Source organism: Hypanus sabinus, chromosome 12 (assembly GCF_030144855.1).
Source record: "Hypanus sabinus isolate sHypSab1 chromosome 12, sHypSab1.hap1, whole genome shotgun sequence".
NCBI lineage: Eukaryota > Metazoa > Chordata > Chondrichthyes > Myliobatiformes > Dasyatidae > Hypanus > Hypanus sabinus.
The window spans coordinates 80,963,511-80,989,305 of NC_082717.1; the positions used below are offsets into that span (position 1 = coordinate 80,963,511).

The 25,795-nt window shown below is 38.8% G+C and overlaps 1 protein-coding gene across 3 annotated transcripts in view; it reads right to left on the reverse strand.

Annotated features, from left to right (window-relative positions):
- Positions 1–25,795, reverse strand: part of xrn2 (5'-3' exoribonuclease 2) — a 108,459-nt gene that overhangs the window by 39,723 nt on the left and 42,941 nt on the right. For all 3 annotated transcript variants that reach the window (XM_059986273.1, XM_059986271.1, XM_059986272.1), the window contains 5 exons: positions 17,539–17,651; positions 4,611–4,746; positions 4,050–4,157; positions 2,867–2,956; positions 1,394–1,466 (listed from right to left, as the gene is read on the reverse strand). In XM_059986273.1, the coding sequence (XP_059842256.1) occupies positions 1,394–1,466; positions 2,867–2,956; positions 4,050–4,157; positions 4,611–4,746; positions 17,539–17,651 (520 nt within the window). The remainder of the gene's footprint in view (positions 1–1,393; positions 1,467–2,866; positions 2,957–4,049; positions 4,158–4,610; positions 4,747–17,538; positions 17,652–25,795) is intronic.

A 25,795-nucleotide genomic window follows, 5' to 3' on the forward strand; every position in this document is an offset into this window, starting at 1 on the left:
GTATCAATCTCCTGACTTGTGTTTTTCGATAACCTTTTTGCAGAGTTGTTTGGAATATTTTGTCTTCAGTGTAGTTTTTGCCAGGATACTGACTCACCAGCAGTTGGGCTTTTCAGATACAGGTTTATTTTTACTACAATAATTTGAAACACCTTGACTGCACAGAGGTCTCGAGAAACAGATCTCCATTTGTCTAATTACGTGACACAAAAAAACAAATTGGCTGGATCAGTGACGATTTGATGTGCCATATTAAAGGGAGTGAGTACTTACGCAATTAATTATTTTGTGTTTTGTTTGTGATTAATTTAGATCACTTTGTAAAGATCTGTTTTCACTTTTGACACAACAGTCTTTTCCTGTTGATCAGTGCAATAAAAAGCCAAATTAAATCCACTGTGATTCAATATTGTAAAACAATAAAACATGAAAATTTGTTGAATACTTTTTATAAGCACTGTATATGTACTTTGAACTTTATACATTCTGCACAATCCTGGGATTGTTTCTCATCTGGAATTCTTCTATCCATTCAGGAAGTATCCCTGAGGATTTTCCATTCTGTTGAAAGCATTAGTTGCCCCTTCCTGCTGTGGCATTGATTTACAAAAAAGTTAGATCATCATTCTCAGGATTCTTTGAAGTTTTAGCCCAACAATATATCATTGTCTGCAGGAGAGGCTGCTTAACATAAAGAAAGCAAACATGACAATATTATAACAGTGTAGATTGACATTTCATTCACAACTATTATAACCTTGCATCCACAGTCTCTTACTGTGGTCTTGCCTGCTTGTGATAATATTTTCTCTGCATCTACTTTTCCCCAACCCTGAAGACCTCCATTAACCTTCCTGTAAGGTACAACCTCCAGTCCTGTGATCATTCTAGTAAATCATTTTTGACATTCTCCAGTGCCCGTTTTAAAATACAGTGATGAAAACTGTACACAGTCCTCTTTAAATAATGTCTATTTTCCTGTCTTAACTTTGAAACAAGATTCTAGCTCGCACCCAAGAGTTCAATATTTATTTCCAAGGCCGAACATTAAAAAATAAAAAATCTAATTATAATACAATGCCTTCAAGGAATAGCTGGACTGCTATAATCTGATTCATACTTATTCATGTTACTAAATGACAACAAAAATTACCCTCTCATTGCTGATCCCTGCTCAGCCCCTGAATCATAATACAGTTAAATTGCTTCCGGCACAAGAGATCCCTTCTCAAATCTAGTTCAGCTTTTAACCTATATACGGGGTTTTGCATATCAGGCTGCTTGTATGTATAAATTAGAAAAAAAAAGTGGTCTCCAATCCTGATTTAAAACTAATAACCATAGAAATACAATCAGATATGAAAGAATATAGATGAAAATTTGAAATTCCTACCTTGCCAAGCATATTTCTTTCCATTTAAATCAATAGCGAAATCATCAGGATAGAAGTCAATGATTGAAGAGTCCTGTTAAATAAGATACATATTTCATCTGTACCCTGAGGATTCTTAGTTTACATAAAAATACAATGAGATATAATTTTCCTTCAAGAAAATAACCACAATCTCAATCTGTGCTTTATGTAAGCTTATCACCAAATTTTAACCTACTTTGTGAATATTTACAGCAAATATATTCATAGTAAGCTTCATTCATTTGTTCCAGTAATTAAACATATGCATTTAAAAAGACTACTTATATTCATCTTTATTTCATGGGGGTACATTATTTCCAGATTTACTATTTTCATATGAAAATCAAATGATCAAGAAAGGCAAATTAAAAGGAAAATGTTTCATTTAGCTTTAGAAAAAAACAGCACTTTAATCTAACACTGTGGGATGGGAAAATCATTTAACTTGTCATTACATTAAAGTATTCATGAGCCCTTTGAACCAGATTTGACATCAATACAGTTAGCTTGCTTGAGATTATAGAAGCAGAAAGTAAAGGACAGTTCATAAAAACAATGGGCACACACCTTTAAAGTTTTGCATAAGTTGAAATCTTTTTTAAACTGATTTAAAATCTTTAATTGATTAATTATACTTTGGTCAACCTTAGCAACTTGTTAAAACTTGGGTTTCAAATCTACCTTAGGATACTAGCACAATAACTATATTAAGATGTTTGTTATCTAAACTCTTTCTCACAATACATTACAATCTGTATTCATATTTTAAGCTTGTTTAAATACCTCCGTATGAGCAATCATGTCGCAGTTAAATGACTGAACCAGTGAACCACAGGTCTGAACTGACAATTCAGGGCCAAGATTGCAGGGTAATTCAGGAGCAGGGTAATTTTTAAAAATCTCAAATTAACATTGGTAATGGCAACCATGAAATCATCTAATTGTCAAAACTTATGTCTCAGTAATGTCATTCAGATAAGGAAAACTGCTGTCTTCCTGATGCATAATAAAGTCTATACAGGACACTAGACTTTCAAGCAAACTAATTGACATTTATCTGCAATCTGAAATTACTCAATAATCTAATGAGGTTATTACAACAATAATCTAATTAGGTTTATCACAACAGCCTCTAGCAGGGATTGGCAAAGAACTCGAGATGTGCCAGCACATCCCGTGTAATAACAAAAATAATCATAATAATAGGGAAGGAAAATCCTCCATTGGAGTGAAAGATGATGTAATGAAAATGTATATTTAGGAAATGATCCTTGAAAGATAAACAAGTCTCATATTCTACAACATGAATAATTCAAATGATAAATCTTGCCAAAATATTAAAATAGTTTTCATTAACTTCCACTATTTGAAACCCTGATAATTTGATGACAATATCAAACAGGATATCTGTTTTGAGCAAGTCTTGCCAACATTTTCCATTTAATAACTCACTGGATCTTCCATCAATATCCGCCAGGTCTTTGGGAGGAAGTTACCACTTGCTGCAGGAAATACTCCCATCAGTTGTTCCAGTGGCTTGAACTGCAAAAAAAAAATGTATTCATGTGGCAACAACTCCATCTGCTGAAACAACCCACCTAACAATGAAACTAAGCATGGTCCATTCTCGACTCCTATCAGATGCTGTCTTCTCTAGCCCTTGACCTTTCCCCACCCACATGGCTTCACCAATCATTATCCAGCTCGCTTCCTTCCCCTCCCCCCACTTTTTATTCTGGCATCTTCCCTCTTCCTTCTCAGTCCTGAGGAAGGGTCTTGGCCCGAAATATCAACTATCGATTTATTTCCATGGATGCTGCATGACCTGCTGAGTTCCTCCAGCATCTTGTGTATGTTGCTTTGAAAGCAAATATGTTATAAAGAGTGGAGGAAAAAACTAAAGAGGACGAGACATCAAAAAGTTTCTTATTTAATAAATAACAAATATGCTTTTAGTAAGTCTGTACTGAGAGATCAACAATACAGCTTACTTTTAATTTAGCAGGACACCATCTGTTTTAAGTGGAGTTCAGAAATATCAAGAGAGATCTGACAAAGAATTCATTTCCTACATCCAAATGCTCGAAGCCCATAAAGGCTGGCTAGGAGTAGGACTCCTACACAGGAGACCAACTTGAGACATGCTAAATCACAGTTATGGATACCTCAGTAACTTTGCAGGCCTCATTTAGGAAGTAGAGGTGGTAAGTGATAACAGGAGAACTGATGCAGACATATAGAGCTATGATATATATAATTATACTTTTACACAAAGCCATCAAGTCCATGTTTGTTAAGGCCTTAAATTCAATATAACACAAACTACTCCAATAACCTACATGTATCGAAGACTACAGGTTGCCAACTTTGACTTTTCTAGATACCACAAGCATCCAAAATCCTCAATTCAGTTTACACTGGGGCTGATACAACTTCAACTTGTCTTGAACTTTAAATATCAATACAAAAAGCCTTTAATCATAACATGGATTATTCACTATCGATAGTTTTCATTAACTTTTATATCAAGGCTACAAAATTATCAGCAGACAGTTGGCCATTCTGCATTACATAAAAGCAAGCTGTGCAATCCACACTTTTGCTGAGTGCTGAGTATAATCTTGTAAATTCTCACCGGCTGTGTTCCCTTTTCAAATGTGGAAGGCATATCTTTTATGTCTGAGAAGTCTGAAGCAAATGGTGCATAGTGGAACGGGTAGAACCATTTCCAGGAAGCACACCCCTGTAAATAGAATATATCTTTTTAAAACAACCCCTTTTTAAGATCTTTAAAATGGAACCAAATTACTCATGGTACAAAATGATTTATTTTTAGATTTTAACATGAGGACATCCGTCCTGAGCTATGGCTATAACATACAGAGACAAAATAGACAATTCTACATTTAAGCATTGTCTCCAAGCTAAAACACCCGCAAGAATCTAGTACAAACTGCTAATGACTTTTTTTTTGAAATGCTAAATAGCTTTCAAGACGACTTGAAACTCCTTTCTTTGCACTAGAGTGCTGAAGCACACATCCTTAAAAAATTAAAATACAAGCACTCTTGATTAGCTTGGGATATTTGAGTAAAATGGTGGATAATTTTAAAATGCATTAGCTAATAAACCACCATTTGGAATCCACTGTAACACATACTTCTATAAATAGAACTGAAGCAAAAATCTTACATACCTGATAATAATATTGAAGAACCCAACATAAACCTTCAACATACGATTCTACAACTTTTCTGCGGAATTTTTCATCAGAAGCATCAACATCAAACTTGTTTTTATAGTAACGCTGCTTCCAACCCTCTTCCCAAAGCCTGCAATATAAAAAAAATAAAATTTAGCCAACAAACCTTTCAGCAGAACAATTTAACATATCTTCAAAATAACTTTAGTTTCAATTGCTTTCCTTATTTTCAATTTATCCTCTCTTTACTTGATGAAGTGTGCTCTACCTACAATCCATTAAGCACCGGCAATCAATTAAAACATCTAATTTCACAGACTACTCATTACAATAGTGTAACATTGCTATTTTCCAGAAAGTTTTTCCTGCATCTTGGAGCATTCTCAACTTTAAAACCAACTGATCCCCAATCAGGAAATGATGCTCAAGTCTACCAACTCATTTGACTTTAAACCCATATGACTACATCATTGCAGATTTAAATTCCCACCATTAACACTGAAATTTTATTCAAAGTCGAAAGGGTTACCACCTCCACAATGTAAGAGAATCACTATGCGCACGTTCCACCTGTTACCCAGTGTACAAATGCTGTTTATAATTTGAAAAAGCCTGGGGTGAAATAATCAATTTCAAAAGGTTTAAAAGATACAAGAGCCTAAAGACACACATCCAAGGATTCAGTTCCTTGTCAACTGATTTCTGAACGGTCCATGAACCAGAAGCTTCGACGTAATTCCTTTCTGTTTTACACTACTTATTTAATTTGTTATTTACAGCATTTTAAAATACCTTTGCATTGTTTTGCTACCACAAAGCAATAAATTTCACATCATACAACACCATGATAATAAAACCTATCCTGAATTCACAAATTTGGCATTGTATAAATTCACCAATATCGCTGAATCAGTGGGAGCCCTGGGCTTGTTTCCCTGCAACAAGACGGTCCCATCAAGGGGTGATGGGAGACAGCGATACTCGAAAGGGGCTCCTTGTCCAGTATATTCCGCAATTTAGCTTTCGTTGCATTCATTGCAGAAAAGCCCGCTTCGCAGAGATTGTATGTTGGAAAAGGAAGCAACGTTTTCAGTGCTTTCGTGGCTATCTCAGGATATTCAACCTTGACTTTGATCCAGAATGCCAGCAGAGATGTTATGTCAAACATACTTTTCAGCCCACCGACATTTGCAAGCTTGAGGTGTTGATCTTCTTCCCGCGCTAACATGGATGATTCACTGGGGACATTCACAAGTGGGTCACAGACCCATTCTTTTGCACATCTTGGGTCATTTGCAGTTGGGAAGTAACACTCGAATTCTGTCAACAGAGAAGATAGGTGATCGCGCAACAGCTGCGAGAAGGACAGTGCAGCCTCGGTCTCTCCCAAAATCCCAGCTAATGCTGGCAATATGTCAAATATGCCCTTGTCCACTCGCCATCCTTACAGTTCCAGTTTGGCTTTGAAAGCAAACACTTTATCTGCCAACTTGAAGACAGTTGTCATTCTCCCCTGAAGTGACAAATTGAGTTCACTGAGCAGGTTGAAGATGTCACAGATAAGCGAGTTTTGCTATCATTACTGAAGTGTGCTGCAAGTGGTAACTTTTTTCCTGAAAGAAATCCCTGTAGTAGCTCTCTTAACTCAAAAATCCTGTCCAGGGCTCTCCCCCTTGACAGCCACCTGACTTCAGTGTGGAAGAGAAAACATTTGTGCTCTGCATCCATTTCCTCGCAAAGCTGCTCAAACAGACGTGAGTTAAGGGCTTTTGCTTTGATGTGATTGATAATTTCAACGTCATCACTCAATACACTGTTAAGATCAGGTGACATGTTTCGGCTAGCCAGCATTTCCCTGTGTATGACACAGTGTATAAACTGGCATTCAGGAGCAACCCCTTTGACTCAGGTAGTGAAACCAGACAGCCGTCCAGTCATAGCTGCAGCCCCGTCTGTGTATATTCCAACACAGAATGACCAGTCCAGTTTGCCTGACATGTAGTTATTCAAAGACTTGAATAGTTCTGCCCCAGTTGTGTTAGTTGGCAACGGCAGTGCACACAACATATCCTTGTGCACATCATCTTGAAATATATATCGTGCATAAACCAGCAGTATTGCTTTGTTGTCCACACTGGTAGGCTCGTCAACCTGGATAGCATACCATGGTGACTTATTAAGCCGTTCCAACAGCTGTGCTTCACTGCCCTCTGCTATGTCATCATTTCTCCTTGAACCTGTGGTAGCTGAAAAAAACCTGTGCCATCTTGTTAGCTGTAGTTTCTCCCAACAGTTCACAGCACATGTGCTAGCCACTAAGTACGACACTCACAGAGCAGCAGCATTTGTGGAGGTGGTGGCTCTCAGCACTTGCTTCTGTCCCACTTGCTCACGTTCTTTCCGCTGAAAAAATTCAATGGGTTTGTCTTTAAGTGCAGGGTGCTTGGACTCAGTGTTGAAGCAGTTTTGAGGGCTTCATTGCCTCATTAGACAGCTTGTCTCCACATATCACATACAGGGGGCTTGGAGTGTGTGAGTCACCAGTCGCATTAAAGCCGTATTTTATGTACGACTTGTCGTATTTTCTGTTGAAGGAACCTTTCTCTTTTTTTTCGCAGTCTCGGCCTCACTGTCTCTGCGTTATCATCATCGTTAGGCCTTCTATGCCCCCCACCACCTCTTCCAAAGAAACTCTCAAGCAACGTTTGCTTTTTACTCGTCGAGCAGTTGTAGGTTAATGACCGACTGATGACCTCGTGTGCATTCAAGTTCAACAGAGGGCATGACAGGGAATGAGGAAAGGTGCAGCTAACTCATAATGTTTCATACCGCCAAATCATATCGTTTCCTCATGGCCTGGTAGCACATGCTTTGCGGCCTGGTGATTGGGGACCACTGACAGATCACAGTAACAATGAAGTTTTATCTGATTGTCTCTAGTTGGAATCTCTAACAACTGATAAATAGCCACAGGCAGAAACTATTCCCTCAAAATCATACCTTGAACATTGCAGTAAATGAGACAGGAAATCAGGTAAAAATCTATTTCAGTTGTGTTCCCAATTCTTCATCACCACCATATTCATTTCTAATGCCAGGGAACAGGTACGGTCCCAGCTATTCAATTCCAACATCCTCTACCAGCTCTATTCTAACAACTAATAATAACTATATCTGCATGCAGCAGCCTTTCCTGCAATGTTAGAGTGGTCTAAAAATGAAGACAAAAACATTTACCATCTCACTGGCCAGTCACACCCAGCAAACCAGTACAGAGCAACTTGGACCCCTTTGCCATTCTTTCAAGTTAGGCATCCTTGCTAAGGAACTGGGTCCCTATTCCTGGAATGTAAATATACCCCTCCTCAGCAATGAGCTGATTATGATTCAGATAACGTGGTCACATTTGTATCTGCTCACTGCCTCACTGGGGTGACAATGCAGCTATGCTCAGGAAAAAAGGAGACACTCTGAACAACTAATAGAAGCACAGAAAACCTACATCACAATACAGGCCCTTCGGCCCACAAAGCTGTGCCGAACATGTCCTTAACCTAAAACTTCTTAGGCTTACCCATAGCCCTCTATTTTTCTAAGCTCAATGTACCTATCCAGGAGTCTCTTAAAAGACCCTATCATTTCCACCTCCACCAGCAGTCCATTCCACTCACTCTCCACGTAAAAATATTTACCTGTGACATCTCCTCTGCACCTACTTCCAAGCAGCTTAAAACTATGCCCGCTTATGCTAGCCATTTCAGCTCTGGGAAAAAGCCTCTGACTATCCACATGATCAATGCCTCTCATTATCTTGTAGACCTCGATCAGGTCACCTCTCATCCTCCGTCGCTCCAAGGAGAAAAGACTAAGTTCACTCAACTTATTCTCATAAAGCATGCTCCCCAATCCAGGCAACATCCTTGTAAATCTCCTCTGCACTCTCTCTATGGGTTTCCACATCCTTCTTGTAGTGAGGTGACCAGAATTGAGCAGAGTACTCCAAGTGGGGTCTGACCAGGGTCCTCTATAGCTGCAATATTACCCCTTGGCTCTTAAACTCAATTCCAGAGTTGATGAAGGCCAATGCGCCGTATGCCTTCTTAAACACAGAGTCAACCTGCGCAGCAGCTTTAAATGTCCTATGGACTCGGACCCAAAGATCCCTCTGATCCTCCACTCAGCCAAGAGTCTTACTATTACCAGAGCAGGGGTCCCAGAACAGATCCCTGAGGCACACCATTGTTCTCAGGCCTCCATGCAGAATATGACCCGTCTACAACCACTCTTTGCCTTCTGTGGGCAAGCCAGTTCTGGATCCACAAAGCAATGTCCCCTTGGATCACATGCCTCTTAACTTTCTCAATAAGCCTCGCATGGGGTGCCTTATCAAATGCCTAGCTGAAATCCATATACACTATCTCTACTGCTCTTCCTTCATCAGTGTGCTTAGTCACATCCTCAAAAAATTCGATCAGGCTTGTAAGGCATGATCTGCCTTTGGCAAAGCCATGCTGACTATTCCGAATCATATCATGTCTCTCCAAATGTTCATGAATCCTGTCTCTCAGGATCTTCTCCATCAACTTACCAACCACTGAAGTAAGACTCACTGGCCTATAATTTCCTGGGCTATCTCTACTCCCTTTCTTGAATAATGGAACAACATCCGCAACCCTCCAATCATCCAGAACCTGTCCTGTCCTCATCAATGATGCAAAGATCATTGCCAGAGTCTCAGTGATCTCCTCTCTCGCTTCCCACAGTAGACTGGGGCACATCCTGTCTGCTCCCGGTGACTTATCCCAACTTGATGCTTTCCAAAAGCTCCAGCACATCCTCTTCCTTAATAACTACATGCTCAAACTTTCCGGTCCATTGCAAGTCATCCCTACAATTACCAAGATCCTTTTCTACAGTGAATACTGAAGCAAAGCAATCACTAAGCACCCCTGCTATCTCCTCTGGCCCCATACACACTTTTCCACTGTCATATTTGATTGGTCCTATTCTCTCACTTCTTACCCTTTTGCTCTTCACATACTTGTAGAATTCCTTGGGGGTTTCCTTAATCCTGTCTGCCCAGGCCTTCTCAAGGCTCCTTCTGGTTCTCCTACTTTCTTAAGCTCCTTCCTACTAGCCTTACAATCTTCTAGATCTCTATTGTTACCTAGTTTTTTCGAACCTTTCGTAAGCTCCTCTTTTCCTCTTGACTAGATTTACAACAGCCTTTTCACACCATGGTTCCTGTACCTTACCATCCTTTCCCTGTCTCACTGAAACGTACCTATGCAGAACCCCACGCAATTATTCCCTGAACATTTGCAACATTTCTCCTGCATGTTTCCCTGAGAACATCTGTTTCCAATTTATGCTTCCCAGTTCCTGCCTGACAGCCTCATATTTCCCCTTACTCCAATTAAATGGTTCCCTAACTTGTCTGTTCTTATCCCTCTCCAATGCTATGGTAAAGGAGATAGAACTATGATCACTATTTCTAAAATGCTCTCCCACTGAGCGATCTGACACCTGACCAGGTTCACTTCCCAATACCAGATCAAGTACAGCCTCTCATCTTGCATGGCACAGGAAGTAATCCTGAGATTACTACCTTTCAGGTCCTGCTTCTCAACTTCCTTCCAAACTCCGTATAGTCTGCTTTCAGGACCTCCTCCCTTTTCCTCCCTATGTCGTTGGTACCAATATGTACCATGACCTCTGGCTGTTCTCCTTCCCATTTCAAGATATTGTGGACGCAATCAGAAACATCTCAGAACCTGGCAACTGGGAGGCAAACTACTATTTGCAGTTACAGAATCACTTATCTGACCCCCTAACTATAGAGTCCCCTATCACTGTTGCCATCCTCTTCATTTCCCTACCCTTCTGAGCCACAGGGCTAGACTCTGTGCCAGAGACATGGTCATTGTTGCTTCCCCCAGGTAGGCCATCTCCCCCAACAGTACTCAAACAGGAGTACTTATTGTTAAGGGGTACAGCCACAGGGGTGCTTTCCAGCATCTGCCTCTCCTGACTGTTATCCATTTATCTGTCTCCCCAGGCCAAGGAGTGACCTCCTCCCTCCTCACTCTCCCTGACCAGATGAAGGTCTTTGACCTGCATCTTCAGTTCCCTAATCATTTCATTTAAACAATGCACACAATCAAGTTCAAATTCAGTTTACTGTTGTTCAACCATACACATGTATGTTGCCAAATGAAACAATGCTGCTCTGGACTAATGTGCACAACACAGTACATAACACAAACACAACACAAAGCAATTATCACCACAAATAAATTAACAAATAATAAGGTGCATTTATAACACTACTGGTGCTTGTTAAGTGATAAGACATGGGTGGTGGCAGGTAGTGCAGAAGTCCTATGAGTTGGGGGAAGCAGGGTTCTTGTCCTAGTGCTATGGTACCTCCTACTTGATAGTGGCGGGGGGTTGGAAAGATTATTGGACGGATAGGAGTATTCATGGTCAATGCCAAGGACATGGCTTATGTAGCCCTCTAGATAAATATCTCTGACGGGGCAGGAGTGGAGAAAGATATCCTGATGATCCTTTCGGAAGAATTAAACCAATCACCGGAAATAACATTATATACACATCTTCGACAAGCACTTTAGTCCGATTTAGTGAACATTTTGGTGCAACGAAGGAATTCTTGCTTCAGTAGTCCCTTCCATCCTGAATTCACACCAACAAGATCAGCAACTGTAATAGAATGCCATTATGCTGAACATTTCCTTCAGCTGTGAGCACATACCAAGGTGAACACGAAACCACAAATATGTGAAAGGAAAGCAACCTCTGATCAACCTCTCCAAACATTTGAGATTAATAATAAATTTTCCTGAAACATAATTTATAGATTTTCAAAAACTGAATTAAGTTCACAAACTGGTTGAGTGGGATTTCAAAATGCACTCCAGGAACATAAGAGAAATGAGTATAATTAGGGCAAACCTCAAGCCTGCGCCATCCTTCAAGATTTGAGCTGAACTTTAAAATCACTCTGTTTTCCTGTTATAGATAGTTCAAAAATTTACCAATCACAACTGTTTACAAGTGAAGAGATAAAGGAATCTATGACTTTGGAATCTGTGTATGGACAAGCCCTCACTGAAGAATTCATTTAGCCCAGAGGGTTCACCACCTTTTTTACGCCATGGACAAAAGCCATTATCCAAGCGGTCTATGGACCCCAGGTTAGGAACCCCTGATTTAACCTATGGAAATCTTCTTCCAGCCATAACCACAACTACATGCAGCAATACTGATACGTTTAAGATGTCAGTGATGGAAAGGGTGAGCAGCTTCAAGTTTCTGGGTGTCAACATCTTAGAGGAACTATCCTGGGCCCAACACACTGATTGAACCACAAAGGCAGCATGGTTGTAACTCTACATCTGTAGAAAATTGTAAGAATATTGGTGACGTACTAAATTTCCACAAACTCCTAACAAAGTACAGTGCAGAGCATTCCTACTGGTTGCATCACAGTATGGTCTGAAGGTTTCAATGCACAGGTTTATAAGAGGCTGCAGTTCCATCACAGGTACAATCCACTACGTCCTCATTCCCCTAGACCATAGGTAACATCTTCATGAGCCAGAGGCTCAAGAAGGCGGCATCTATCATTAATCAGAATCAGATTTAATATGTTGTGAAATTTGTTAACTTTACAGCAACAGTACAATGCAGTACATGATAAAATATAGAGAAAAAAATTGAGCTACATTAAGTATATAAGTCTATTAAGTAGTTAGGTTAAAATAAGTAGGGCAAAATAAAAGAAATAAGAAAGTAGTGAGGTAGTGTTCATGGGTTCAATGCCCATTTAGAAATCAGATGGCAGAGGGGAAGAAGCTGTTCCTGAATCACAGAGTATGTGCCTTCAGGTTTCTGTACTCCCTTCCCAATGGTATCAGTGTGAAGAGGGCATTTCTTGGGTGATGGGAATCCTTAGTGATGAATGCCACCTTCCTAAGGAACCACTCTTTGAAGATGTCTTGGGACCTACAGAGGCTGGTACCCACGACAGAGCTGACTTTACAAGTTTCTGCAACTTATTTCAATCTTGCGCAGTAGCCCCCCCTCCCCCCGCCACCGTCCCCCCAGCAGATGGTGAAGTGGCCTGTCAGAATGCTCTTCACAGTACACTTGTAGTTTGAGTGTTTTAGTTGACAAACCAAATCTTCTCAACTTCAAATTAAATATAACTGCTGTCTTGCCTTCTTTATAGCTGCATCAATATGTTGCGCCCAGATTAGGTCCTCAGAGATACTGACACCCACAACGTTGAAACTGCTCACTCTCTCCACTTCTGATCCTTCTATGAGGATTGGTTCATATTCCTCTGTCTTACCCTTTCTTTAAGTCCACTATCAGCTCTTTAGTCTTGCTGACACTGAGTGCAAGGTTGTTGCTGTGACACTACTCAACTAACTGATATATCTCGCTCCTGTATGCCCTTTCATCACCATCTAAAATTCTGCCAACAATGGATGCATCATCAGCAAATTTATAGATGGCATTTGAGCTATGCCTAGCCACATAGTCACGGGTATAGAGACAGCAGAGCAGTGGGCTAAGCACACATACCTGTGGAACACCAGTGTTAACATTCAGCAAGGTGAAGACGTTACTTCCAATCCACACAGACTGTGGTCTTCCAGTTAGGAAGTCCATTTACAGAGGCCTAGGTTCTGTAGCTTTTCGATCAGGACTGTAGGAATGGTGGTGTTAAATGCTGAGATAGTCAATAAGCAGCATCCTGACACAGGTATTTGCATTGTCCAGATGACCCAAGGCTGATTGGACTGCCAATGAGATCAGCTCATGCTGCTCTTCTTGGGCACTGGTATAATTGTCGTCTGTTTGAAGTAGGCGAGAACTTCTGACTGCAGTAGAGATTGAAAATATCTTTGAATACTCCTGCCAGTTGGTTGGCACAGGTTTTCAGAGCCTTACCTGGCCATGCATATTTGTGAGGGTTCATTCACTTGAAAGACAGCCCAACATTTGCCATTCATGATGTTGGGTTTTGCTTTATAGGAAACAACAGTCTGCAAACCCTGCCAGTGTTGACACGCATTAGATGTTGCCTCTAACCCAGGGGTGGGCAAACTTTTTGACTTGTGGGCCACAAAGGGTTCTAAAATTTGACAGGGGGGCGGGACCAGGAGCAGATGGACGGAGTGTTTTGGTAATACACCTCATAAGAGAAAATAAAATATCATGGGATATGTAGAAAACATGTGCTTTAATTTCAATTGAAAATGAACAAATGCATTACAACAAAATATCTGTCTTTGAAGTCCCATGGTATTTAGCTATTTATTGAAATGACTTCTAAAACACTGAAAATTAAATGAATAAAATACAGCTTTTTAAAATAGTAAGTTATTATTTTAAAGCACTGAAAATTCTGTTACCCTTCAAGATATTATCATCATCACTCTCCTCCTGACTGTCTTTATTTCAAAAACGGTAGGAGATGCAGGTCTACTTGTCCTGCTCCTTCTTATTCAATTGTCCCCTGTGCCAAAACTCAACAACGACCAGCACAAAGACAGAACAGTGACAGCGCGCCAGTATGCGGAGCGCATTATTTGATCTGGAGCGCATTTTTTATTTTGAGAACGTACGTGCACCTGTGCACTATTCATGTCCATCACTTAACAGAAATGACATGTAACATGTAAGGCTTATTGAAAAAAATATTTTCAAATGCATTTTTTACATAACACAACGAAGAAACTTATTTTTAATTTCAGTGGGAACAGTGTTGTTGGTCTCCCTTTTTAGCCAGCGCATCAAAGTCTGGATTTAGTATTGTTGTGGCGATTCTCAGGATGGATCTGAGGTGTTGTTCAGTTAACTTGGATCTGTGGCTGGCTTTGTTGATGTTCATGACGCTGAACGCCTGTTCACACAAATAGGTCGAGCCGAACAAAGAGTAAAGCGCAAATGTGGAGTAATACACTGCACCTCAACAAAGGTCAATGTGTAGCGGTGTGCTATCTGCAGCGCTAAAATTACGACACAGAGTCGGTAACTGCAGTTGAAGAAAAAAAACTTTATTCAAAACCCCCAGCCTCACTTTTAAGCCTCCCTCAACCTGCCCCCCGTGGCGCAGAGGCTCCAAAGCTCTGTGCACGCAAATCCCCACAGGCTATCTCCCTTAGCCGGAACGTTGGCTAATTGTGAGCCGGTTCAGATGTGCCAGGAAATGGGTCGCCACAAATGTATATAGAGTGCGTCATCTATTGGGAAAACGCCAGAATTGCGGGGAGAAAACGTTAACAAGGTTTATTAATATAATTTCATCAAGTCCTGCGGGCCGGATTAAAAAGCTTAACGGGCCGCATATGGCCCGCGGGCCGTAGTTTGCCCATGCCTGCTCTAACCTCTCCCGGAATTGTTTCTTGGCTCTTGAAACAGCCCTTCATGAAACATAGCTGGTTTTGTTATACAGACTTAAATGCCACAGATCTAGCCCTCAGCAGACCATGAACCTGCTGGTTCATTCACGGTTTTTGCTTTTGGAATGTACAGTAAGTTTTTGTAGACACACACTCATCCAACAGGTTTTTAATGAAGTTGGTGACAACTGTGGCATACTCATCCAGGCTCGAAGATGACTCCCTGAACAAAGAACAATCCACTGAGTTCAAAGCAGTCATGTAGGTGCTCCTATTCCTCCCTGGTCCATACCTTCTTAGTCCTCACTACTGACAGTCTTCAATTTGCTTCTATTGGCCTTAAGCAGTGATTGATAGTTCAATCGCATTTAAACTTCATCACTGACTGCACACGTTATAGATGCAGTTGTGGTTCTCAATTGCAATAGGCTAAACGAGAATATTTGATGTCTTCCATAATTTTCAATGAGAGCTGCCATTCGGGTCGATGGTGATGTTTGAGCCCTGGAAATGATTTATTCAGGACCCTCACCATCCAGAACATGCCCTTTTGTGACCACTATTGAGCCATACTCAACAACTCAAAAATGGCTTTGTCCCCACCACCACTATAGTTCTGAATGCTCCAAAAACACTACTTTGTTATTCTATTCTCTCTACACTATTTAGTTTTGTAATTTTGTTTTTGCACCGTACTGGTGCAGCAGAACAACGAATTTCATGCCATACAAGTCAATTATATTAAAAACGGTTGATTTCAGCAATGTTCTATCATTTCTTTTTTTGCCAAAGCAATGAAGCTTAAAAATACATGTGATTGAAAAGTAAGCAACCATGAGACAAAGCAATATTCTGAATGAACCGTTAAACCAAACCTCTTGGAAGCATTCAAGATTGAAGCAAATTTAATGAATACAGAATTTAATCTGTATTCTGCCCAAAGGCACAAGACAAAAAAAACTCAAGTATCACCTTGCTTCTGTTTCATGCCAAACAGGACTTCAGTCACCATACCAAAAACACAAATACAGTGCTAACACCTTTTTCTTATGGTTATTTTTATTCAAACAGTAAAAATACTGAAGGAAGAAAAAGAATGCTTTCTCCTTGCTAACACAAAACGAAGCCTTAAAAACACATTTTTCACAATCCACATAAAAAACCTGTATTGCCTTGAATGTTCATGATACAATATTTAATTAGACAGGAGTTAAGCTATGAGTTTTGTTTTACCAAAGCACAGGCATGTAAATCCAAGTCATTAAAGCTTTAAGAAAAAGGACCAAAGATATGTTAAGCTAATCCAGGCCTCAAAGCAGCGAACAAAATTTACTAGAATTATCTTCAAACAACTAATTTAATACCCAAGAAAAACATTAAAACAAGATGCAGTACAAAATCTGGGCACTTGAGTTGGGATTGCAGCTCTGTCTTACCTGTTCTAAACTAATTACTCGATGCTGTCAGACAAGGCTTGGGTGTCAGTTTATAAACTCATCAGCCATCACAAATTCAAATATTTCCCTAAGAGCCAATTACTGAAGTTTTTATTTAAACTAGACTGCATACAAGATATAAATCAAGTTTTATACAGATACAGGGAAATGTGATTTTTTTCCAGCATAGCAAATCCAGAAAGCCAGTGATGAAATTCACTGTGAAAATCAAAAGAAAATGCATACAGTGACTGAGGCAATGTATCAGGGACAATGGTCTCCCATTTTCTTTTGTTGTTTATAGCAGGTTCAAGGAGAAATAACAAAGCTCTACAATTCTAACTGGACAAAAAAACAATTTGCATTGACATGTCATGACAGCTGGCTAATGAAAGCATTCAGACACCTTTACTCAATGGTACAACATCATTAACTCGGGATTATTTGAAGCTATGCATTGCTTAGAACTGTAGCAGATTATTTTTTTAAAAAAATCACAAAATTATAACTACTTTGATGCAGGAATCCAAGTATAAAATAAGTCTTCAGTATAAATTGACAACACTTTTCTACTCACTACTTCGAGACAATTAGATAATTCTAAAAACATTACCATTTCCACAAGTAGAATTCAAATAATATTTAGCTTTAAAGTATTTATCTGCAGGACCAATATAGATTACGTAGTGCTAAGGTGATAATGCAGAAGGAATTAATACAACCAGTTAGCATCTATACATGTATTCAAATTATATAATCATGTATGCATATGTTCACCTAATTTGCAATTTGATCTCAGTGGGAGAAGGAAGTTTTAATTGGACAATCTGCTTGCATACTAATCTCATACTCAAAAATCAATGGCTCCAGTATCTCCAAATGCTTTTCTCACCATTCTTGTCCTTTCCATATTAACTAGTGCTCAACAAATGTAAAAGCAGTGATGAAGAGATTATGGCATTAGCAACTTCAAATTAAGTGGTACTAATTAGTGTCTATTTTAGGAATATATTGAATAGCTGAACAAGACAACCATAAGATTAAACAAACCTGATATTATCTGGTGGTTCGTCATCATCATCATCATTATCCCCATTCTTCCTCTTCATTCCCAGTGGAAGTTGACTCCCATCTGAATTTGAACTGCTATTCTGTGCTTCAGTCTAGAAATTAAAATGGAAAGCAAATTTTAATAATTGCTTTACAAAAGAGAATTTCTAACTCAAACGAACAACAACTTAGAGTGGGATTTGCTGCAATGATGCTGGAGTTCTGTGCTACTCTCAGTAGAGGTGTGGCAGATCAGTCATTGCCACTACTACTGTGCCACAAATGTTTATGAAATCAAGAAATAAAAAGTACAATAAAACAGTACAAAGCTCACAATCTAAAGGAAGTCATTAGACTAGTGATCACACGACAAACAAGCCATATTGCTACTTTTTTTTAATTAACAAATCTGGTGCTTCTAATGATTCATATACGTCATCATTCCTCAATTCTCTAAAGCTTCTTTTCATAAGATTGCAGTATCCTGTACTGAGAACTATTGCATCTGAATAGCAGAACTTGCATTAATTTTATGCATCTGTATAGTGCTTCAAAACACAGCAGATAGCAAAAGTAGACATCAACACAAAGTCAACACCACATACTTTGTAGCATTAAATGAGCTGGATGCAGAGTAAAGCTACTGCTAGCAGTTGCGTTAGTCCCAGCAGCTACTATCCAAGGGCATCAAGTCAACTTTTTTTTCCATTCAGTTAATCTTATAGTTTGAGTGCTAGTTCACTATTCTTCTCGGTCAGGGTTTCTCAACCAGAGTACCATGAAACCCCTAGGATTCTGTGAGGGGTCATGATAAAAAAAAACATCATTTTCGAACTTCGCTCAACGTGTGATTCCAGTGCTCGCAGTGGTGGATAATGACTGAGCAGCTGTGTTTGCAATCTCAGCCCAGTAAGGCAGTGAGCAGTTAGACCATATTTATTTGGTTAAGTCCATTCTAGGTTTTTGAAGCGAGCTAGAGGAGACCTTTGATAATTGGTGAGCACTGTACTGCATGGAGGGGAGGTGGTGGTGACGAGTTGGCTGATGAGGAGCGTCAAGTACATTTCCCAGGCATTGAGTGGACTCGCCCAACTTGGTTGTGACATTAGCCTCTCCCTCCCAAATTACTCGCTCAACTTCCCCTTACGTTCCACTGACTGACATATGGGAGCAAACAAATTTTATCGGTGTAGTAGAAAATTGGAGGGAAATTTTCATTCTAAAGATAGTTCAATGCAGCAATTATTGAAGAGAAGGATTCTAAGCCTAGGCCTATGGTCAATTCTGATAAGGTTATTGATGAAGAATTACAATCTTCCGATTCATTTCACTACACTAGTGCAACAATAGACAAAAAAAAGTCCATCTTTACAATGAAAGCTACTTATCAATGGGTTTTTCTTGGACTGGTGATCCAAGTAAAAGGCTCAGGAAGTCAAGTCAATTCACTTTTATTGTCATTTTGACCATAACTGCTGGTACAGTACATAGTAAAAAATAAGACAACGGTTTTCAGGAACCTTGGTGTTACATGACACAGTACAAAAACTAGACTGAACTACGTAAAAAAAACACAGAGAAAGCTACACTAGACTACAGACCTACGCAGGACTGCATAAAGTGCCCAAAAACAGTGCAGGCAGGAAGCAAGTTATTTAGTAGCAGACTTATTACCCAGAAAGGAAGTCACACAGTTGGTGTGAACCTAATAATGCCAGCATGTTAAGTTATAGTCGGTAAAACATTTGGCCAAGATGCAGTTTGAGAAGTGGAAAAATATCTCAAGCAGTATGCTAAGTTGACGTATTGATAACATGTCACATGACACTGAAGAGGTTTTGTGTGATAAATCTAGGGGAAAAAAACAACAGATTCTCTATCCAGGTTGATGAGTCAACAGATTTCACTAATGAATGTCATGTTGTAGCATTTGTAAGATTTGTAATGATAGTGAAGTTCAAGAATACTTTTTCTGTTGCACAGAACTGCCCGAAGCAAGCAAAGACCAAGATATATTTAACGTTTTGTCTTCATATCTGGACACAAAAGGTCTGTCTTGGAGGAACTGTGTTGGCATCTATACTGACGGTGTCCCATAAATGCTTGGCTCCATGAGAGGCTTTGTCTTTTCATGTAAAAAAAATCCTGACATTGTCACAACACACTGTTTTCTTCAGAGAGGTGCTGATGTAAAAAAAACTTTTTGAGATGAAATGAATAAAGCTCTGAATGATGCTACAACAATGGTTAACTTTGGTAAACAAAGACCAGTCTACTCTCAAATGTTTTAAAAACTGTGTGAAAACTTGGACAAATAGAGCACACCGATTTCTTGCTACATACAGAAATCTGGTGGCTGAGCAGAGGAAGTTTTCCCAACAAGATGTTTGAGCTGAAAGGTGTACTTTCAAGAAAATAGTAGGCCGGATTTTGCCAAATGTTTAGATGATGAAAAATGGCTGCAGAAACTACCCTACTTAGCAGACAATTTTCATCATATGAACCAGCTGAACACGTTTCTGCAAGGCCTTGGAGAAAATGTTTTGAGTTTAAGTGACAAGGTTCTTGGATTTGAAAGGAAAGTGAATCTTTGGAAAAAATCATGTTGCAAAAGGAAATCTTGAAATGTTTCCACAGCTGTTTGGGCTTGACAGTGAGGAAGGGTGTCAGAAAATCTCAAGGTCTTATTGAAAACCACCTGGAAGAACTACAGAACAACACTGAACAGTATTTTTCCTCCCTTTCAACACAAGTGTATGACTGGGTGAGGGACTCTTTCTCCAAATCTTCTGCTCAGACTAAGAACTTGATATTGAAAGAAGACGAAGAACTTTGTGAGATGCAGTTTGATCATGCACTCAAGATGAGATTTACTGACCTGCCCCTGGACAAGTTCTGGATTTCTGGGAAAGAATATCTTGCCATTCATAGGAAAGCAAATAGACATTTTGCTGCAGTTTTCAACTTCTTACATGTGTGATCAAGCTTCTTTCTTGTTTAACAAGCATCAAGAGCAGGAAAGAAATCCTGAGTTTTTAACATTTATTAAAGGAAAGAAAGATTAATTTCAAGAAAGGTAAGCTGAGCTTAACACCTGCTTTTTTCAAGAAAGGTTGGCTAAAATTCATTCTCTATAATCAAAGCAGCATTGACAATTATTTTTAGTTATTACATCTACAACATACTAACGTAGCGAAAGCTGTAGATATAATTTTTTTTTCTCCACGCAGAGGTTCCCTGAGACCTGAAAATTATTTTAAAGGTTCCTCCAGAGCTAAAAGATTCTAGGCTGATGACATTAACAACTCACTACAGTTGCATTACAGTGCTTAGCAACACTCATTTCTAGACTTAAAAATTTGGAGAGTACTCTACTGGGCAGTTGGCTAAAAAAGAAATGTGAACAGGAAGATAATGTTGCTCTTAGCTCATCAGGAACCAGTGTTGAAATGTTTCTTGAGGCATCAGGTTGAAATGTTCCCAAAGCACTATGTCCGACAGCACTCATCTATCTAATCAGTACAAATAATAATTATACGAATGCCAGAGGCCACTCTGCATTGTGGAACTGTACTGCATTAGAATAATTGTTTTTGCGTCAAAATGACAAAAACCGAGGCATAAAGGAATTTGCAACTGTATAGAACATATAGTTCTATAAAGAACATAATACGCAATGTCTCCAAGAAATACTCTGTAGATGAGCACTATTCATTGAAAATATTCTTTCTTCCTTCTGTTTTAAAAGAACCAGCATGTCCCAATTCTTATTTTTGGCTATTTTAAAGGGGGGGGGGGGGAGAGAACAAAGATGGGGACACATCCCATTAAAGTATTATTCTCATTTGTACAGAAGATCAAATGCCTAAGTAAAGCATGGACTATTTGTTAATGGTTTCCAGTCACTTTCTGTTGCTATCATTTTATTCAGTATGCCACTTTTTACTCATCCAAATTTTTTTTAAATATAACAAATGAATAAAAATTACAACCAGAATTTACTGTGCTATTTAAATTCAGCACTCAATACACTTTAAAAATAAAATGTACAGAATTTGTTCCCCTCCTAAACCTAACACTGAAGTTTCCTATGGTTTGATAATGATCAGTGGCCCCCCTTTGCATTAAATTATTGACAAGTTACATAGTATGTTACATTCAATACTTTTCATTTAAGATTTATATTGTCACAGAAATTTGTTCAAAATACAAGAAATCTGATGCCACCGGGCTTGAACTTCCCTGGGACCTTCGTGAAAATTTAATTCTCTCACTTTGACAACTCAGTTAACAAGACTCTTTGATCACTACCTGTCTTGCTATTTCTTCAATTCTTTTTGGAGCTCTAAATACACGTCACACCATCTTGCTTCCCCAGGAGCTGATCTATTACCACTTCAGTTCTGTCCACTCAGAGGTGGCCAGTGAGAGCAATTTAGAATCTGTAGACTGCTACAGGTATGGAAGGAGGTATCTGATGAGGTGGTTATTCTTTCTGCTAATTGCAGTGGGCTTTTGGGTACTCCTGACAAACGAGCTCTAGGCTCTCAATATCATCCTGAATGCTTAATTTCCATTTTGAGTGGTGAGTGGCCAGCGATTCCAACCTGTGGTGATAATATTACTTTTCCTTGGAGAATCTGAGGACTCCTCTCAACTTTTTCCACTGTCCATCTCGTAAACTTTTGACTTGAAAATAAAAAAAACGTAGGTGCTAGAAATCAGAAATAAAAAATGCTGAAAACTGAGTAGGTCAAGTTCCATCTGTGGAGAGAGAAACAGTTAAAGTTCATTTCTGGACCCTTCTCGTTCCACAGATGCTGATTGACCCATTGAGCTGTTCAAGTTTTTTTCTTTTTTTTGAATTTATGGGAGTTCAAACCCATTTAGGAGTCTAGTTTTAGGCAATGGACAAGTTGGCAAACCTTTTGGAGATAAATGAATACAATCTCACTACTAAACAACATCAAATATTTTTCAAAAGGCAAATTCCATTTTCCCCTCAGCTACTAATCACTGTATCCAGAAAGAATTCCAACTGATAGATCTACATTGCATAATCTTTCAAAGCAAAATCCTCGCTTTCCAGTTTTTCTAGATACAGGCACCAAGCAATTACTTCTTAGGTTCCAAAAGTCTTCTTTCCCATTAAAAAAGTCAAGCTAATACACATTTAAGAAGTTTCATGCAACTGTTTGAAAACTGGCATCATATATCCAAAATCCTTAATACATGTATTTCATTGTGAGCTTGAATTCTTTTCTTTTCAGAAGAATATGTTGCTTTTTCCATTTGTTCACTGTCACTCATTCTTCTCTCTGCAAATTGAGATAAATCCAGCACCTTGGAATCTACTTGTGGAGTACTGGACCATCTGGTCTTTTGTAACTAGTGCTTCTTGTGCATTATTTTTCATGATCATTGAAGCAGCAAACCATACAGCAGCTTTTGAATTTTCAGTGTTAATGTTAATAGCAATCTGTGTCTCAAGTGTGTCTCAAAAAAAACCAGATCAAGCCAGCAAACACAAAAGCCACCTGAACAGTCAGGCTGATTCTGTCATTCAACATTCTGGCACAAGAAAACATGGCCTTCTTGATTTGATTCTTTGTTCTTTAAAAAAGAGTAAAACCAGTTGAGCAGCTCCAGAGGAACATTACTAAAATCCTGTTATGTTGGTGGAACCACAGCTGCTTTTCTGAAGAGCACATAGTCACATGGCCCATTCAAGTCAACAATACTAAGCCTGAGACTGTCCTTGCTACAAAATCACGAAAGTTTCCAGACATAAAATCCATTCTTATTAAACAACTTAGTTCAATGGCTTCTCAGAGTATGCAATTCTTGACAACAGAACTTCTACAAAAATTTTATAAAATAAAATCATCGACCTATGACTCCTGCAAAGGAAGCTACTACAAATGTACTTCAACAATCAGTTTTCCCTTTGCTCTATTTTGGGAAGATCAACTCAAATGTGTGTTCACTGCATGCACCATCTTTCTTTTCCCCATTATATATACTTTGTTCTCTAAGTTCATATACTGTATATTTATTTATACAACTTAAAATAATGTATGGGCTTTGATAGGATGAGAAAACACTTGTTTGTTCCTTCCACTCCCAAGCACTTTGGGAGTCCAATATTACAGTACAGGTTGATTATCCTTCATCCAAAATGCTGTGGACTGGAAGTATTTCAGATTTTGGAATATGAGATAGCTCAGGACTGCCATCATTTCTGACTCTGAATTTATGTATTACCAGTAAGCAATCTCACACATCTGTACTTAAAAATAAAAATTACTATGTACCATTTATTTAATGAAAATATATGTGCAGGGTGACAGAAGCAGTACAGCAGCATCGACAGAATACCTCAGTCAGCTGTTGAACAACAACAGAAAATGGCAGGTTTTCAATCTCCAACTACAATGCTGTGTTTTGATTAAAAGGTTACAGTACAATGTATTTGTATTTTACTTTTATCAAGGTCTTATGTATAAAAATAATCAGCATTGTAGACTTGCTATGGAGTTAGTCCATCTGATGGAAAATCTTTCACAAACTAGTCAATGAATTTCTCTGCTGTTTAAAAATGTAATGCCGTGCCTTTTCTTAAATTTCTGCAACTAGCCTGCTGAATATTCACAATTACTTTCAATTTTCAGTTCATTGTGATACATCTTTGCTTGTTTCATGATCAGCATAGTGCTAAGCTGCACATGTTCACCCCGATACTGACGAATCTATTATTTCAATACACGACCAAGAGCTTCATTTTTCGCTTTATGTAGTTCTTCTATTCTTCATGAACACAATAACATTACACAAGGTCACTTCCCAGAACTGTGTGATGCACAGAAACCTTCCCAGCACCTTGAGTAAGTTTCCATTTTGTGATGGCATGGCAGCGCTCAGAATTTTCAGACAAAGGCTACTCAACCTGCATTTCTAAACCCAGCTTCAAGGATGTTCCTATGAAACCAATGCATATTTTCTAATTCTCATCCTACCACCTTATAAGATCTTGCTGAAGTAAGTTTGAAAATGTGCATAAAATCATGGAATTACTGCAACATATTTTTTGTCAGTTCATTAAAATAATAACAATCAAGTGAGCAAGAGTAAAATGTTTAAAAAGTTAGTAACCCACTATTTAGCCATTCATCAACTTTTCAGCAAATCTGCTTTGGCATCATTGCTTCACACCATTTCCCTGTTGAAGCTACATTCATATTTCCCTTTGCAAACTGTGAAATTAGCCATTCACGTCCATTTTATTTCACTTTGCTATAAAAAAATAACATTGAGAAACTTCTAAAATGTTCAATACTTTTGTAAACAGGAAAGGATACTTTAAAGGTGACCTGGAGTTTCAAACCTCTGAGACTACAGTTAGGTAAATTACACCTGACTCTCTCCTAGCTGGTAGCAAATACAGTGGATTCTGGTTATTGGGTCTGCTGCTTACTTGAGATAACTCTTAAATAACAAAAGCTAATCAAGAAAACAGCCACGATTCCCTTCGTTTATTTGGAACACTATGCCGCTTAACTGGGGCAGAAGATTACTGCCGAACAGTTCTAACTTGTGTGGCTGTTAAGGCACTATACTGTGCTTAGAGTGAATAACTTTTAAACAGCTTCATTTGCGTGGGCTTATATTCAAAAAGCAGTGATTTTTTTTCATTGATAGTTGCCAAGAAATAAGCAGTAATTCAGAAACACAAGAAAGTTTGTAGATACTGTAAATCTAAAGCAATGCCCACAAAATGCTGGTCAGAAGAGTCTCAGTCCAAAATCTCAACTTTGTTTATTCTTTTCCATAGATGCTGTCTGCCCTGCTGAGTTCCTCCAGCATTTAGTGTGTGTTGCTTAAGACAAATTCAGAATTGTTTTACTCACTGGAGTTTCAAGCATTCAGACTTAGAGATGGCAGAAATGGCTGACAGTAAATGAAACGACTTCACTCCTTCAATAAGTTAGGCATTACAAAGATCTGAAGGTATCAACTATCTTCTTGAATGTTACAATGAAAAGGAAAAGGATGCCATCGTTGACAGCATTATAGGAAGACACTCCATTATCTGCACTAGATGTTGAGCTGATTCTGTTCATTTAAAGTCAATCAAAAGAACACGGCAACATACACTGGATGAATTCCTCTGCCAAAAACTATTAAGAACCAATACACATTTTTATAATACTGTAGTAATATTAAATGTGTTCTAATTTATTTGTTAAAAATATACTTT